This window comes from Zalophus californianus, chromosome 2 (genome assembly GCF_009762305.2).
Source record: "Zalophus californianus isolate mZalCal1 chromosome 2, mZalCal1.pri.v2, whole genome shotgun sequence".
Taxonomy (NCBI): Eukaryota; Metazoa; Chordata; class Mammalia; order Carnivora; family Otariidae; genus Zalophus; species Zalophus californianus.
Window position 1 is genome coordinate 148,493,128 of NC_045596.1, and position 12,178 is coordinate 148,505,305.

At 39.7% G+C, this 12,178-nt stretch overlaps 1 protein-coding gene across 1 annotated transcript in view; it reads right to left on the reverse strand.

Moving 5' to 3' along the window:
• Window positions 1-12,178, reverse strand: part of HPGD (15-hydroxyprostaglandin dehydrogenase) — a 31,782-nt gene that overhangs the window by 7,809 nt on the left and 11,795 nt on the right. Inside the window, exon 4 of the mRNA XM_027600656.2 lies at window positions 11,364-11,460. Coding sequence (XP_027456457.1) covers window positions 11,364-11,460 — 97 coding nt within the window. The remainder of the gene's footprint in view (window positions 1-11,363; window positions 11,461-12,178) is intronic.

Sequence of the window (12,178 nt, forward strand, 5' to 3'; positions counted from 1 at the left end):
CATGTACTCTAACAGAATTCAAGCAATTTTAGAATTGGTTTAATTTTCCACATATATGCAATAGTAACTGCTCGGGTGTATGATTAAATTCATGGCTTGCAGAAATAGTAGTACTGTAGCACGCATAGCATCTTTTCTCCCCTACCTCCTCGCCCGACCCCCCAAAAGAAACAAAACAACAGGAAAAACCTTTTACTGAACTGTTACTATCAAGTTTGTTTCTCATCATTATCAATTCTCTAATCCACAGTGACACTTTAAACCAGAGCCATTCGTATATTTCAGTGTTTAACAAATTTCCCCCATTAACTCATTTTAACATTTTTTAAATTTGTGATATCTGAGTCAAGAAACAGTGATCTCTGATTACTATAATGTTATTAATATCAAATGTCACGTTAATAATACTAAATTATTCTGCTGAGACACGTTCATCTCCACCCAGCTAACTAGTCCCAGAGCACCACCAATCAGTTGAGCGTGTTGTGCCAAAGTTCAGCAATAAATGCAGACCTTAACCACTCCCTGGGTGCCTGCCAGGTCTCAATTTATAAAGTATGTTTGCTCAAGAGCAGTTTAAATCCCTGAGGATGGTAGATCACACATAGTGCGTCCACCTGGTAATCTCAAAGTACTGTACCATGTGGCTCTCTTGTCGTGGTTGTCGTTTCTTAGGTTAAGTAAAATGTGTAAGTTAATTAAGTTCATCGGTGTCAGTCAACAAGAATTTATGATGCCTCCACAGGGTACACAGGTGTGTTAGGGGTTGGGGACAAAGGGAGTAAGTAGGTGCAGCCAGACATTGCTGTGCTTGCTCTTCTAAGTTAGTCGTTGTTTTGCCTCTCCTTAAAGGTTTACGAGACAAAGGCAGTTGGTTGGAGGATGGTGTTCACGGACTGCAGGAAATGCAGAATGAACCTTAGTCAGAGATAAGCTGACACAGCCACAGAAACAAAAAAGCACAAGGACACCGTTCATAAATGTTGTCAAAGATGAATTCGGAATGAATTTTTGTTACTTGTGCGAAGGTACTGAACTTCCGAACCCACGCTAGTTCAAAGTGTCACGGAAGTGAAATAAATCAAATAGTGTTAGGTTGGTTCCATTTAAGAAGCAAGCACAAAACACAGACATTCCTCTAAAGACACAACTGTAAAGGCGACCAGAATGTGAAAAATTTGTTTGCATTTTTAAAGTGGCATTTGGTTTTATGAATCTTGTTAACATTATAATGACATTTTCACTGCTATCCTGCAAATGTCTACTTATGCATTGCTTTCACTTTCTGATATTAGATCAAAGCCTGTATAAATCAATATCAGACATTCAGAAATCGTGGCCTTTTTTATTTTTTTACAGCCTTTATTGAGGTATAACGGACATACAATAAACTACATATATTTAAAGCGTACAGTTTGATAAGTTCTGACAAATGTATACACCCATGAAACCATGACCACAATCAAGATAATAGACATATCCATCACCTAAGTCTCCTCATGCCCCTTTGTCATCTCTTCCTTCTGCTTTTCCCCTCCCTCTAGGCAAACACTGATCTGCTTTGTGTCACTGTAGTTTGCCTTTTCTAGAAGTTTATACAAATGTAATCATATATTGTAAACTCTTTTGGTCTGACTTCTTTCACTCGGGATAATTATTATGAGCTTTATCCATGCTGTAGTGTATATCAGTAGCTCATTTTTCCTTTCTTTTTTTTTTTCTGAATAGTATTCCACTGTAAGGATATACCCATCAGTTGCATATACAATCACCTGTTGATAGATATCTGGATTGTTTCCACTTTTAGGGTATTACAGATTAAGAGAATTCTTTTTTTTCAATTACTTAAGCAAGTCATAGTTAACTTAGTTAAATAGAGATTTTTTTCTTTATCTTGCCATACATATAGATTTTCACTGTTGCTTTTTATGTTTCAAACAGGTTGGGTGGGTTAGTGATCCTCAGTGCTTTCCCCCCAGCTTGCCAAAGGACAATCCAGGTGGAAATTTACTATCTGCGCCTCAGCTTGCTATTGTGAAAAGAAGACTAAATGGGTAGAGAAAGGCTTTATTTTTTTTAAGGTTTTTGTTTTTCTTTTTAACAATGATTTTGTTCTGAATATTTCAGAAATCCAACATTTTCTATTGGATCTCGAGAGCCACTTTTCTTTTACACACAATGCTATTGCTATTGTGGTTTAGCGTCAGTATTTTTAACCGTACTTCTGTTACCTTAGCCCCAAAACACTAATATATGTTGTTTCTGCGTGCTTCAAATAAAAATGTCTTCTGAGGCTGGGAATCAGGGCAAGCAGGTAGAATTGTGCAGGGTGTGTATGTTATGATTTTGGAAACACCATTAACATGGTAGTGTAAATTTTGCCCTTCCCTGCCCCCAAATTCCTGCAGTTTATAACCTGCACAACTAGACATGGCAGCCGTCTCTGGTAGAGGAGGTTGACCAGACAAAAGAGACTGTGAAGGAAGAACCAGTAGACGTAGGAAGAAAACAAGCTAAGCACCCTGTCATAGAAATTAAAGATAGTATTCTAAGAAGCCTACAGTGGTCACTGTTATCAAGTGCAGAATCAAATGAGAATCATTCCCCTTGAGATATGAACATGTCTCAGTATCACTTATCTAAAAGTAATACCCTTGGTCTCACATTTTCCTCCAGCTACAATTCCATATCTCTTGACAGCACAAACTACTGAAAAGAGTTACTCTATTCATTGTCTCAACTCTCCTTGCTTCCCATTTGCTGCACAACTCACTCTACTTGGGTTTCCATTTCACTGCTCCAATCAAACATCTCATGACCAACACTTTCTTATACTATTTAACCACTCAAAAATGTCCTTTTAATCAAAGTGGTCAAGAGGGACTACAGCATGGTAGTTTGGATTTTGGGCGCGAGGATGGCCGAATTAAAAAAAATTTTTTTTTTCAGGGAGGACATTTTTTTGAATCTTTTAAAAAATTTATTTGAGAAAGAGAATGCATGCGAGCACAAATGGGGGGTGGGCGGCAGAGGGAGAGGAAGAAGCAGACTCCCTGCTGAGCAGGGAGCCCCGCATCGGCTGGGGCGCCTGGGTGGCTCAGTCAGTTAAGTGTCTGCCCCGCATTGGGCTCCCTGCTCAGCAGGGAGTCTGCTTCTTCCCAGGACCCCGGGATCATGACCTGAGCCAAAGGCAGACACTTAACTGACTGAGCCACCCAGGCGCCCCCCGAGTTCAAATTTTGAATCCACCACAATGAGCTATGTGACCTTTGAAGAAGTGCTGGCTACCAAGGTGTTTTTCTTCTGTGGCCTAAAGCCATCATAGCAGCTGCTGAGTCTCCAGTGAGCTAATTTACATAAAATACTTAAAGTAGCGCCTGGCACATAATAAACTCTACTATTTGCTATTATTTTATATAAATATTTTCTTTAGGAGGAAACATCCCCAAATCTTGTTTTATAGACTTATTTATCCACATTATATCTTTTTGTGAGAATGTACATTCTGACCTAAAAATGCCACAAATCTGGTCCAGTGTCCTAACTTTCTTTGGTTTTTGAACCGTGGCAAACTGTGGGCTATTAATCCTAATTGAAGAGGATTTACAGAAGTACATTCATTTAAGATCTGTGTGCTTAGTAGTACCTTTCAAGTACAAGGTATAGGGAAGTAGTCTTTTAAAATATAGTCTATTGAGGGGTACCTGGGTGGTTCAGTTGGTTAAGCGTCTGCCTTCGGCTCAGGTCATGATCCCAGGGTCCTGGGATCGAGCCCCGTGTCGGGCTCCTGCTCAGTGGGGAGCCTGATTCTCCCTCTGCCTCTGCCCCTGCTTGTGCTCTCTCTCTTGTTCACTCTCTCTCTCAAATAAATAAAATAATATATACTTTACTGAAATGTGTCAGACTAATGGGAAGACCCCTGGTGCAGGGGGAGAGTGGAAATTCATTGGCTGAACTGCTAGATCAGTGCCCGTCATCCGACTTCAAGGGACTTTTGCCAGTATTAGGACTACAGGACCAGCTGCTGGAATTAATTTGGGTTTTTAACATCTTGCAAATTAATACCTATATGCACAGCGTCTTCATGTTAAAGGACTTAAGAACAACAACAAAACAAAGGATTGTGGCAACGAGATGGCAGTCTCCAAAGAAATGACATTTTGTTTAATATTGTGAGACATTTCTTATTAGTGCTTAAAAATGGATACCTTATATTTAAAATTTAAGGTCAAGAATAGAGTTTTTACCTCTAAAACTCTCTATCTCTAAACGCTCTAAAACTTTTATCTCTAATACTCTAGACCCAGCATGGTGCAAAGTTCACTTACAGAATCCCAAAATGACTCTCTAAAATATAACATGTCTAATTAGTTATAGGATTATGTTTACCATAACAATAGATTTAGAAAAAATATCAATAGGAGAAATTCTAGCCACAAAATAGAGAAATTGTTTCTACAACCGCTCAGGATAATACCATCAAATAGCCACTGACTGATGAGATAATTACAAAGAAAAATTTAAATACCTGAAAATTACATATGCAATTACAGAACATACAAGGAAGACATTTAGAAAAATATAATTTCCATTTCCACATTAGTTCTTCCATCTTTAATATTCTTTCTGCCCATATTTGCAACAGATAGCTTTAATCTCTACATCTCGTAGGATATAAAAAAACTCCAAAAGGATTTTGTGCAAAAAACTGAAATCTGCTCAGACGGGAATTGTACTGGATCCCCAAACAGGTTTTCTTTTAAGTGGATAGAAGCCATATGAAACAGATTACAGAGAAGTGCTAAAGAAATTCAACTTAGGAAAATAAATTGAGAATCTAAGGATACCAATCTTTGCATGATAAACTGTAGTTCAGCAGCTATGCCAAAAAGCAGGAATCTGAACCCCTCGCATTTTCTTTACAATCAAAAAGGAAACCATGTACCCACCTTTCTGTTTTTAACTATCACTTCTCTAAGAAGTGGGAAACTATCACTTCTCTAAGACGAGGGAAAAGGGAGAACTAGTGAGAATCTGTTTATCTATATTCATGCAGAAATCCGACCAAACTAATGGGGGCACTTCCTCATTATGTGATGTTCCACATAACAGAACACCTTATCTGATGCTGCCTTTTGTCCCCTAGGTATCATGTTTGCCATTAACAAATCATGTTTTATTTATTTATCTTTTTTATTTTTTTAAAGATTTATTTATTTATTTTAGAAAGAGAGAGAGAGAGAGAGAGAGCACAAGCAAGCAGGGGGTGGGGGAGAAGGGCAGAGGTGGAGGGAGGTGGAGGGAGAAGGAGGGGAAAGAATCCCAAGCAGACCCCCAGCTCAGCGCGGAGCCCTCCACAGGGCTCGATCTCACCAGTCGAAGATCATGACCTGAGCTGAAATCAAGAGGCAGATGCTTAGCCAACTGACAAACCCAGGCACCCCCAAATCATGTTTTAAAGTGTGACATGACATAAAAAGTGGTCTAAGCCTTCCTAAAACCACGACATCTTCTATAATAAAAATCTTTCCAGAAAGGTAATGTTGTTTGTTATGAATTAACTTTATTAATTCTTAGAAAGTGGCTTCTAATGTTCCACCAAAACTCTCCTTCCTAAAAGTTCAGGCATTGCCTGTGCTGTGATCAAAAGAAACGGAGATGGGCTTCCATAGCCACTGAGTGAATCTCCCTCTGCAAACTGGAAGCTAGCTGCTCAAAGTGTGGTCCAAGGACCAGCACCAGAATTTCAGGACCCCTCCCAGACCTACTGAGTCAGAATTTACATCTAAACAAAATCCCTAGGTAATATCTATGCATGTTAGATTCCAGAAGACTTATTCATTTCCTAATCTGGCTAGGAAGCCCTAAACCTTTTTATCCATTCCTCAAAAGGCCAACTCATTAATATTTCATCTTTCTTATTGATCCCTCCAGTCTGTACCTTCTTAATAATTTTAAGCCATAAGACAGCAAAATGGACACCATGAAGAACGTTGCCAGTACAAAACAAGAAAGGTGGCTCGCATATTCCTAACAGCTGACATCTGACCAATTAAGATCCAGATAATGTAGGATCACCTAATCTATGACATACACTAATAATGGCAAAATAAAAGTTGCTGTTATTACTACTGCTAATTCTCACCACATTTTCCAAGTTATATATAGCTGTTCGACTCTAAGTTGTAGGGACTTGGTAAAAGGTAAATGTGACATTCATATAGCCAATGCCTGTGACTTGGAAGTTGCTAAATATGTTAGGCCCCCTTCCTTGTATCAGGAATACTTGCAGAGGGTGGTACCACGTGATTCTTTTTACTTTCAGCTTGGAGATGAAAGAAGGTGATGAGTATTTTAGCTCACCTGAAATTTCTGCTCTCTTGTGACATTCCAGTTCAACTACTGCTCTTCAGGCCATGGGAGACCCAGTGCCTTGAAATTCAGTATCATGTTTCTGTTTAAAAAGTCTATATCACGCTAACCATTTGGTTCTGCCATGCTGATAAGAGATACTCATGTACAGCTCTTCAGGTAGAAATTTTGCCTAGTTACATCCATATCCCCCTTTCCTTTCTGCACATGCTCAATGCATGCTTGATTAAGTTGAATCTGTTACTTAAAGTGGTATCTTTAGGACATCCACCTTAACACAAACTACAAGCTAATTATATCAGCTTAGATGAAATGTATAGCTCAAGTAAGTACGATACTGGGTTGGTATTTAAGACATGCTAAAAAAAAAATCTATGATTGTTTTCTTGAGACCCTAATGTTTTCAGAAAATAAGTTTTCTTATTTACGGTTTTTAATCTCAGTAAATAAGACCCTAATGGGATCTCTCACAAAATGCCCCAGAGTGCCTGTCTCAGAGGCACAGAGAATGCTCCCAGTGAACACCAGGACCTCAGCAGCTGGGTATGTAGGCAGGTAGAGGCAGATTGCTTTTCCTGTGACAACTACTTCATCCTTCCCACTGTTTGAAGCAATGAACTATAGAGGAAGCACACTTGACTCTCACCGGATGTCTTGTGCTCAGAGCACAGCTGTTGAATGACCCACATTAAACCAGACTTCATGCTGATCTGTTGTTGTTCCTCTCAATTTTTTTTTTAATAGTTAAGGATGAATATGTCAACATGAGTCCAGCTTTATATACTGTGTTTATAGACAGAAACTCCTAGAGAAGAGTCTAGGTTGTTAACAGTGCTCAGAACATCTTCTGGAGCTCCCAGCTGGCGCACACCCTTCCCTCAATACTCGGAGGAATCACTCTCCACTTGACTCCTGTTTGTTAAACTTATTAATTGCATTTGATACTTGGTCTGCGTCAGTGGTCATTACTCATTAACTTCTCTGCCCAAACCAGTGTTTCAACTTAAGGTTTTACTGACAGTGAAGGACTCCAGTGAATCTATGTAAGAGATCGTGAGGGAAGACTGGTGGAGTACAACAGCACCCACAGCTAGTCCTTTAATAGAGGGACCAGTAGGGGGGAAATAGGAACAAATCTGAGGACAGAAAGTTCGGAAAACACCTCTGGAAAACACAGAGGAAGCAAGCATTGGAAATGTCTTTCCTAGATTTTGTCATTTATACCTCAATAAAGCTGGGGGAAAAATACTTTGACTCTGGTAACTCCTATAAGACTTTTTTCGTCATCTGGCCTCTCCCAACAGGCTATGACTTCAAGGGTTTAAAACTTGTTAGTAACATTTCTGAGGAAAATGTGAAGCCAGAGAAGTTCTCACTGATCTTTTTCTACTATTACAAAATCCCAAGTGTTTATCAAACTAATCTTATTGTGGGAAGAAGAGATGCTCTTGGGGATTGGATAGAATACAAGGCAATGCATCTTCATCCTCTTTGTGAGATGAAAGGACCTTAGTGCCAAAACCCAAGGCGGGAAGAGAGGTGGCAGGGCCTGCCTAGTTTGGCCAGTGACAACAAAGAGACAGTATAAAGGCATCAGGTATAGAGGTCAGGCATTATGGAGGGAAGGTACGTCTCTACATAAGGATGAAGGCACCACATTAAACAGAATGGACAAAGATGAGCTACGTAACCATTATAAGTAGAGTTACCCTGCTGGTTGGGAGGAATGTTAGGTGGAGAAGCAGTCTGGAATGCTATGATATTCATTAAACTGTAAGAGTGCCAGAAAGGTAATTTGAAACCAAAACGATCTTATCACTGAATTTATATTTATTCACTGTTTCATCTGCATGATTAGAGAAAGATTCACACACAGTTCCAAATGTTGACTCTGAAACAGGTAAGAAGAGAATGAATATCCAGGGGTGGGTAGTGTGATAAAGCAAGCTCTTAGCCAAGAAAGCAAAGTGGACGTCTAATTGTAATCCTTAAATTGCGCTTCTCAATGACGTGTTTTGACTTGTGACTTTGGTAACCTCCTCAGATGTTTTCAGGGCTTTACTCTGTGTGTCAAGTGGGGCAAAAGCTTAAGATATCACTGAGGTTTAGTTATGTGGTCTTGAGATTAAAGCAGTGTCCAGAAGGCCTGAAGATAACTAGCACATTTCACTGGTTTCATGGAGTTATAGGAAGTCAGTTTCTTTCACCTCACAGTTGGGCTAACCTAGTCACGGATGGAGAGCCAAATTAACAATCTCACGGACAGAAGAGTTAGATCACCTGGTGATTAAGACAGAAGAGGTCCTGTATCAGGTTGCTTGCATGGGAATTTCAGCTTTACTGCTGCCTTGCCGTGTAAGCTTGTGCAAGATACTCAAATTCTCCTGCCTTGATTTCCTTCTCTATGAAATGGAGATTACAGAATCTACTTCATGGGGTGGTTGTATTAAATGAGGTAATATACACACGGTGCTTAAAATAGTATTGTGTAAACAGTAAGGGCTCAATGAGTGTTTGTGTGATGACACCTTTAAATATTTTTATTGGCCAAAAGGCAGTAGTACCTTGCATTTCTTAATTATGCTCTGAGGCAAGTAAGCCCCCCCCCCCCTTTTTTTAAGCCTCCTCTTACGGTACAGACTGTCTCAAACAGTCCAAAATTGATCTAGCCCTAAGACTTCCAGACTTCTGGGAATGAAAGAAATGCCTCCAGTGACAGAAGGGCAAGGGGTTCCCTGGACAGGGTTCATGCTTCTTCAATCCTTGTTAGCCCTTTAGCTTCAAGACACAACCCATGCGATTATCTCTTGATCACCACCTCATGTTTTTCTACATTTCTACTTTTATTAAGATATCAAATATTTCTTGTTAATTCTCCAATCATTTATGTATTTTTTCCCTTATAATTTCATTTCAAAATGGTGCAGATATAGCCTTGGCAATTTGCCTCTAGGGTTTCAGACTCCCAGAATCTAAAATGTGGCTCTCTCTTGGGCCAAATATCTAAGTCTTGCCCATGCTCTCTCCTTTTACCACATCCTCAGAATTGAAATGTTATCATTTATAAGTATACGTAACATTAGGAAAAATAACCAAGTTACCCTAAAAAACTTGTAGAATTGGTTCTATAATAACTTTAGGGATGTCATTTTGTCTTTAAGCAACCCAGAAACCAAAATGCTAGTCTGTTTTTTGAGAACCTCTCAAGAAGGAGATTTCTAAGCCTCCCTTGGTTTGAAGAGTTTAAAGACGATCATCTGACAATGAAGCCCAGAGGAAGGAGAAAGAACAAAGCTGAGAATCAGATCTCTGATGTGGTCGCAGGTGCTTCCACACCTGACCCCTGAAATACAACTGCAACTGGGAGGTGGGGCCCGGGGGAGGGGCGGGGAACACCTGTTCTGAAATTACCACGTGACTGAAACCAGATAATGTAAGGAAGTCTCCCTGCTTTGGGACACGCAGAGTTTAGACGACTCACTGTCAATACTGGTCAGACTTCTAAACTTCATAATTTCATTTGAACTACTGAAGAAGCATTGGTGATTTTTTTTTTCCCCTAGAATTTTTAGAAGTCAAGTCATCTGGTTAAGTTGCTCCAACAGTTCTGCCAAAGATTTATAGCCACTATTGAGTAATATGGTACCGGGTGGTATTAAATCCTACTGCCCTGAATAAAACAGAGTTTGGATTACACGTTGTGGCAAAGACTGTTAGCCATCTACTGGAATCCATTCTTCCCTTAGGCACAGAGCTAGGTGACATTCTCAGACCCTCTTAAAGTTAGGTGAGCCATGAGATCAAATTCTGTTCTGGAACCTGAATACAAGTGAGGCTGGGGGTAGAGGGGTTTAGAAAGGTAGCTTTGCCCCCCCACCCCATGCTCTCTATTTCTGTTGCAGAGAAAGGAGTCCCCACCCCACCGTACCCCACCCCCACCAGCATAACTATGGAAGCTCCATGTCAAAGAGCTCAGCCAGCTAGTTTTCCCAATGACTGCATATGGAAGAGGCTCCTGGCAACAAGGATCTTGCCCAGGACTGATATATGAGTGAGAAATAACCTTATACTATATTTAAGCCATTACATATTTGGGTGTATTTATTACAGCAGTTTAGCATTGAAGGGTGGCAGAATAGGTCACCCCAAAATGTGTCATTTTGGCATAAGAATTATTTGGAGCTAAAGGCACTTCAAAAACAGCAGGTATAAGAAGGGCACTCCGACCTCTCCTTTTCCTCCTGAAAGCAGGTGATAAAACTCCCATGTAAAATATGTCCTTCCTATAGCAGTAGGAAAGAAACATTCTTATCACCAGAGATGGGGAGTTGAGGCCAACGGAAATCTGTACAGACCTTGTTAAAATAACTCTCATCTTCCTTTAGGCCCCCTAAATATCTTAGTGGCTTTCCCACAATTACCTCTCTTTGTTCAACCTTGTTTATAAATGCTTAGGCCTAGCCATTCTTGGGGCTTGGTTTTCCTATGCGGACTCTGATGTACACGTAAAAATCTATATCCTTTTTTCCTGTTCATCTGTCTTATGTCGATTTAATTCTCAGGCCCAGCCAGAGATCCTCAGAAACTACAGGTAAAGTCTGGCCTCCCCTACAACAGATCCCAACTACTATATATGCCATATTTTTAAATTATATACTCTTTCTAAAATCACATGGGAGTAGAGATACCGTACTGTGTTTTAGCACTTTTTTTACTTTGTCAGAGATGCTTTCATATGCATTACTGCTCAGTGCCACAGTAAGGGAGCTTAAAAAGTCACAATTTAAAGTAATAGAAGTAAACATATACTTCAAACTTCTGATATTATGCAATTGAAAATTCCATAGAGCCAGTAAAAACAAAACAAAACAAAGCAATTAAATGAAATTTCAATTCCCAACCTGAGTTGATAACAAATATACTCGGAAGATTTACTTTTGTGGTCCAAATTACCAATAGGTAATTGTTACGAATGTCATACTTGTCCTTACCTGCTAAAGAGGACATATTGATAATGATACCGCCTTCACCTCCGTTTTGCTTACTCATGTAATCCAAGCCAAGGTAGGTTCCACTGATAACAGAAACCTAAGCCAGAGGCATAAACAGGAAAAACAACATAGCCGTTATACTTTATAATATATCCCAGAGTGAAGCTTTTATGGCGATTGCAGACACCCAGGGAGATTTCTGCAAATACTATCACCGAAAGACTTTGAAGCGGCTGCTTGCCTTTTTTTAAAGCCAGTCATTGACTAGCTTCTCTTTTGTTTGCCTACAGTTGTAGAGCTTCTCACATCTCTGCAAAACTTGATTTGGTTGCCCAATCTGAGACTTTATGAAAAAAGTTGTATTCCTATAGTGCTTTGTCACTTGACCTCAAATCTTGGCATCTTCAAGAATTGTACATGCAGTATTCTTTTTCTTCTCTAAATATTGGGTAAAAAATTATTTACCCTTCTTAGCATATGGTTCTCAGATCCTGGTCTTTCACATTTTAATTCTCTTGGATCTTGGAATATATAATAGTGGAAACCCTTGATTTCCTACATGGTTTTCATGTCCTTTTTTTTTTAATTTCTAATAAAAAGTCTATTTGGCATTTGTATCTACTTCTTCCCCAAGTAACTCACGAGGAAGGTGATCTCCCCAGGTTTAGTGTGGACACTGATTAATTTTGTTCAGTCACAGAAATCCCATTCTCTGTGCTAGTGACTGGTTTAGGAGCCCACATGGGACCCATTTCCAGCCAGTGAGACCTGAGGAGCAGTCAGCTAGAGGGGGTCCGGGTCAGGGCAGGGCAGTA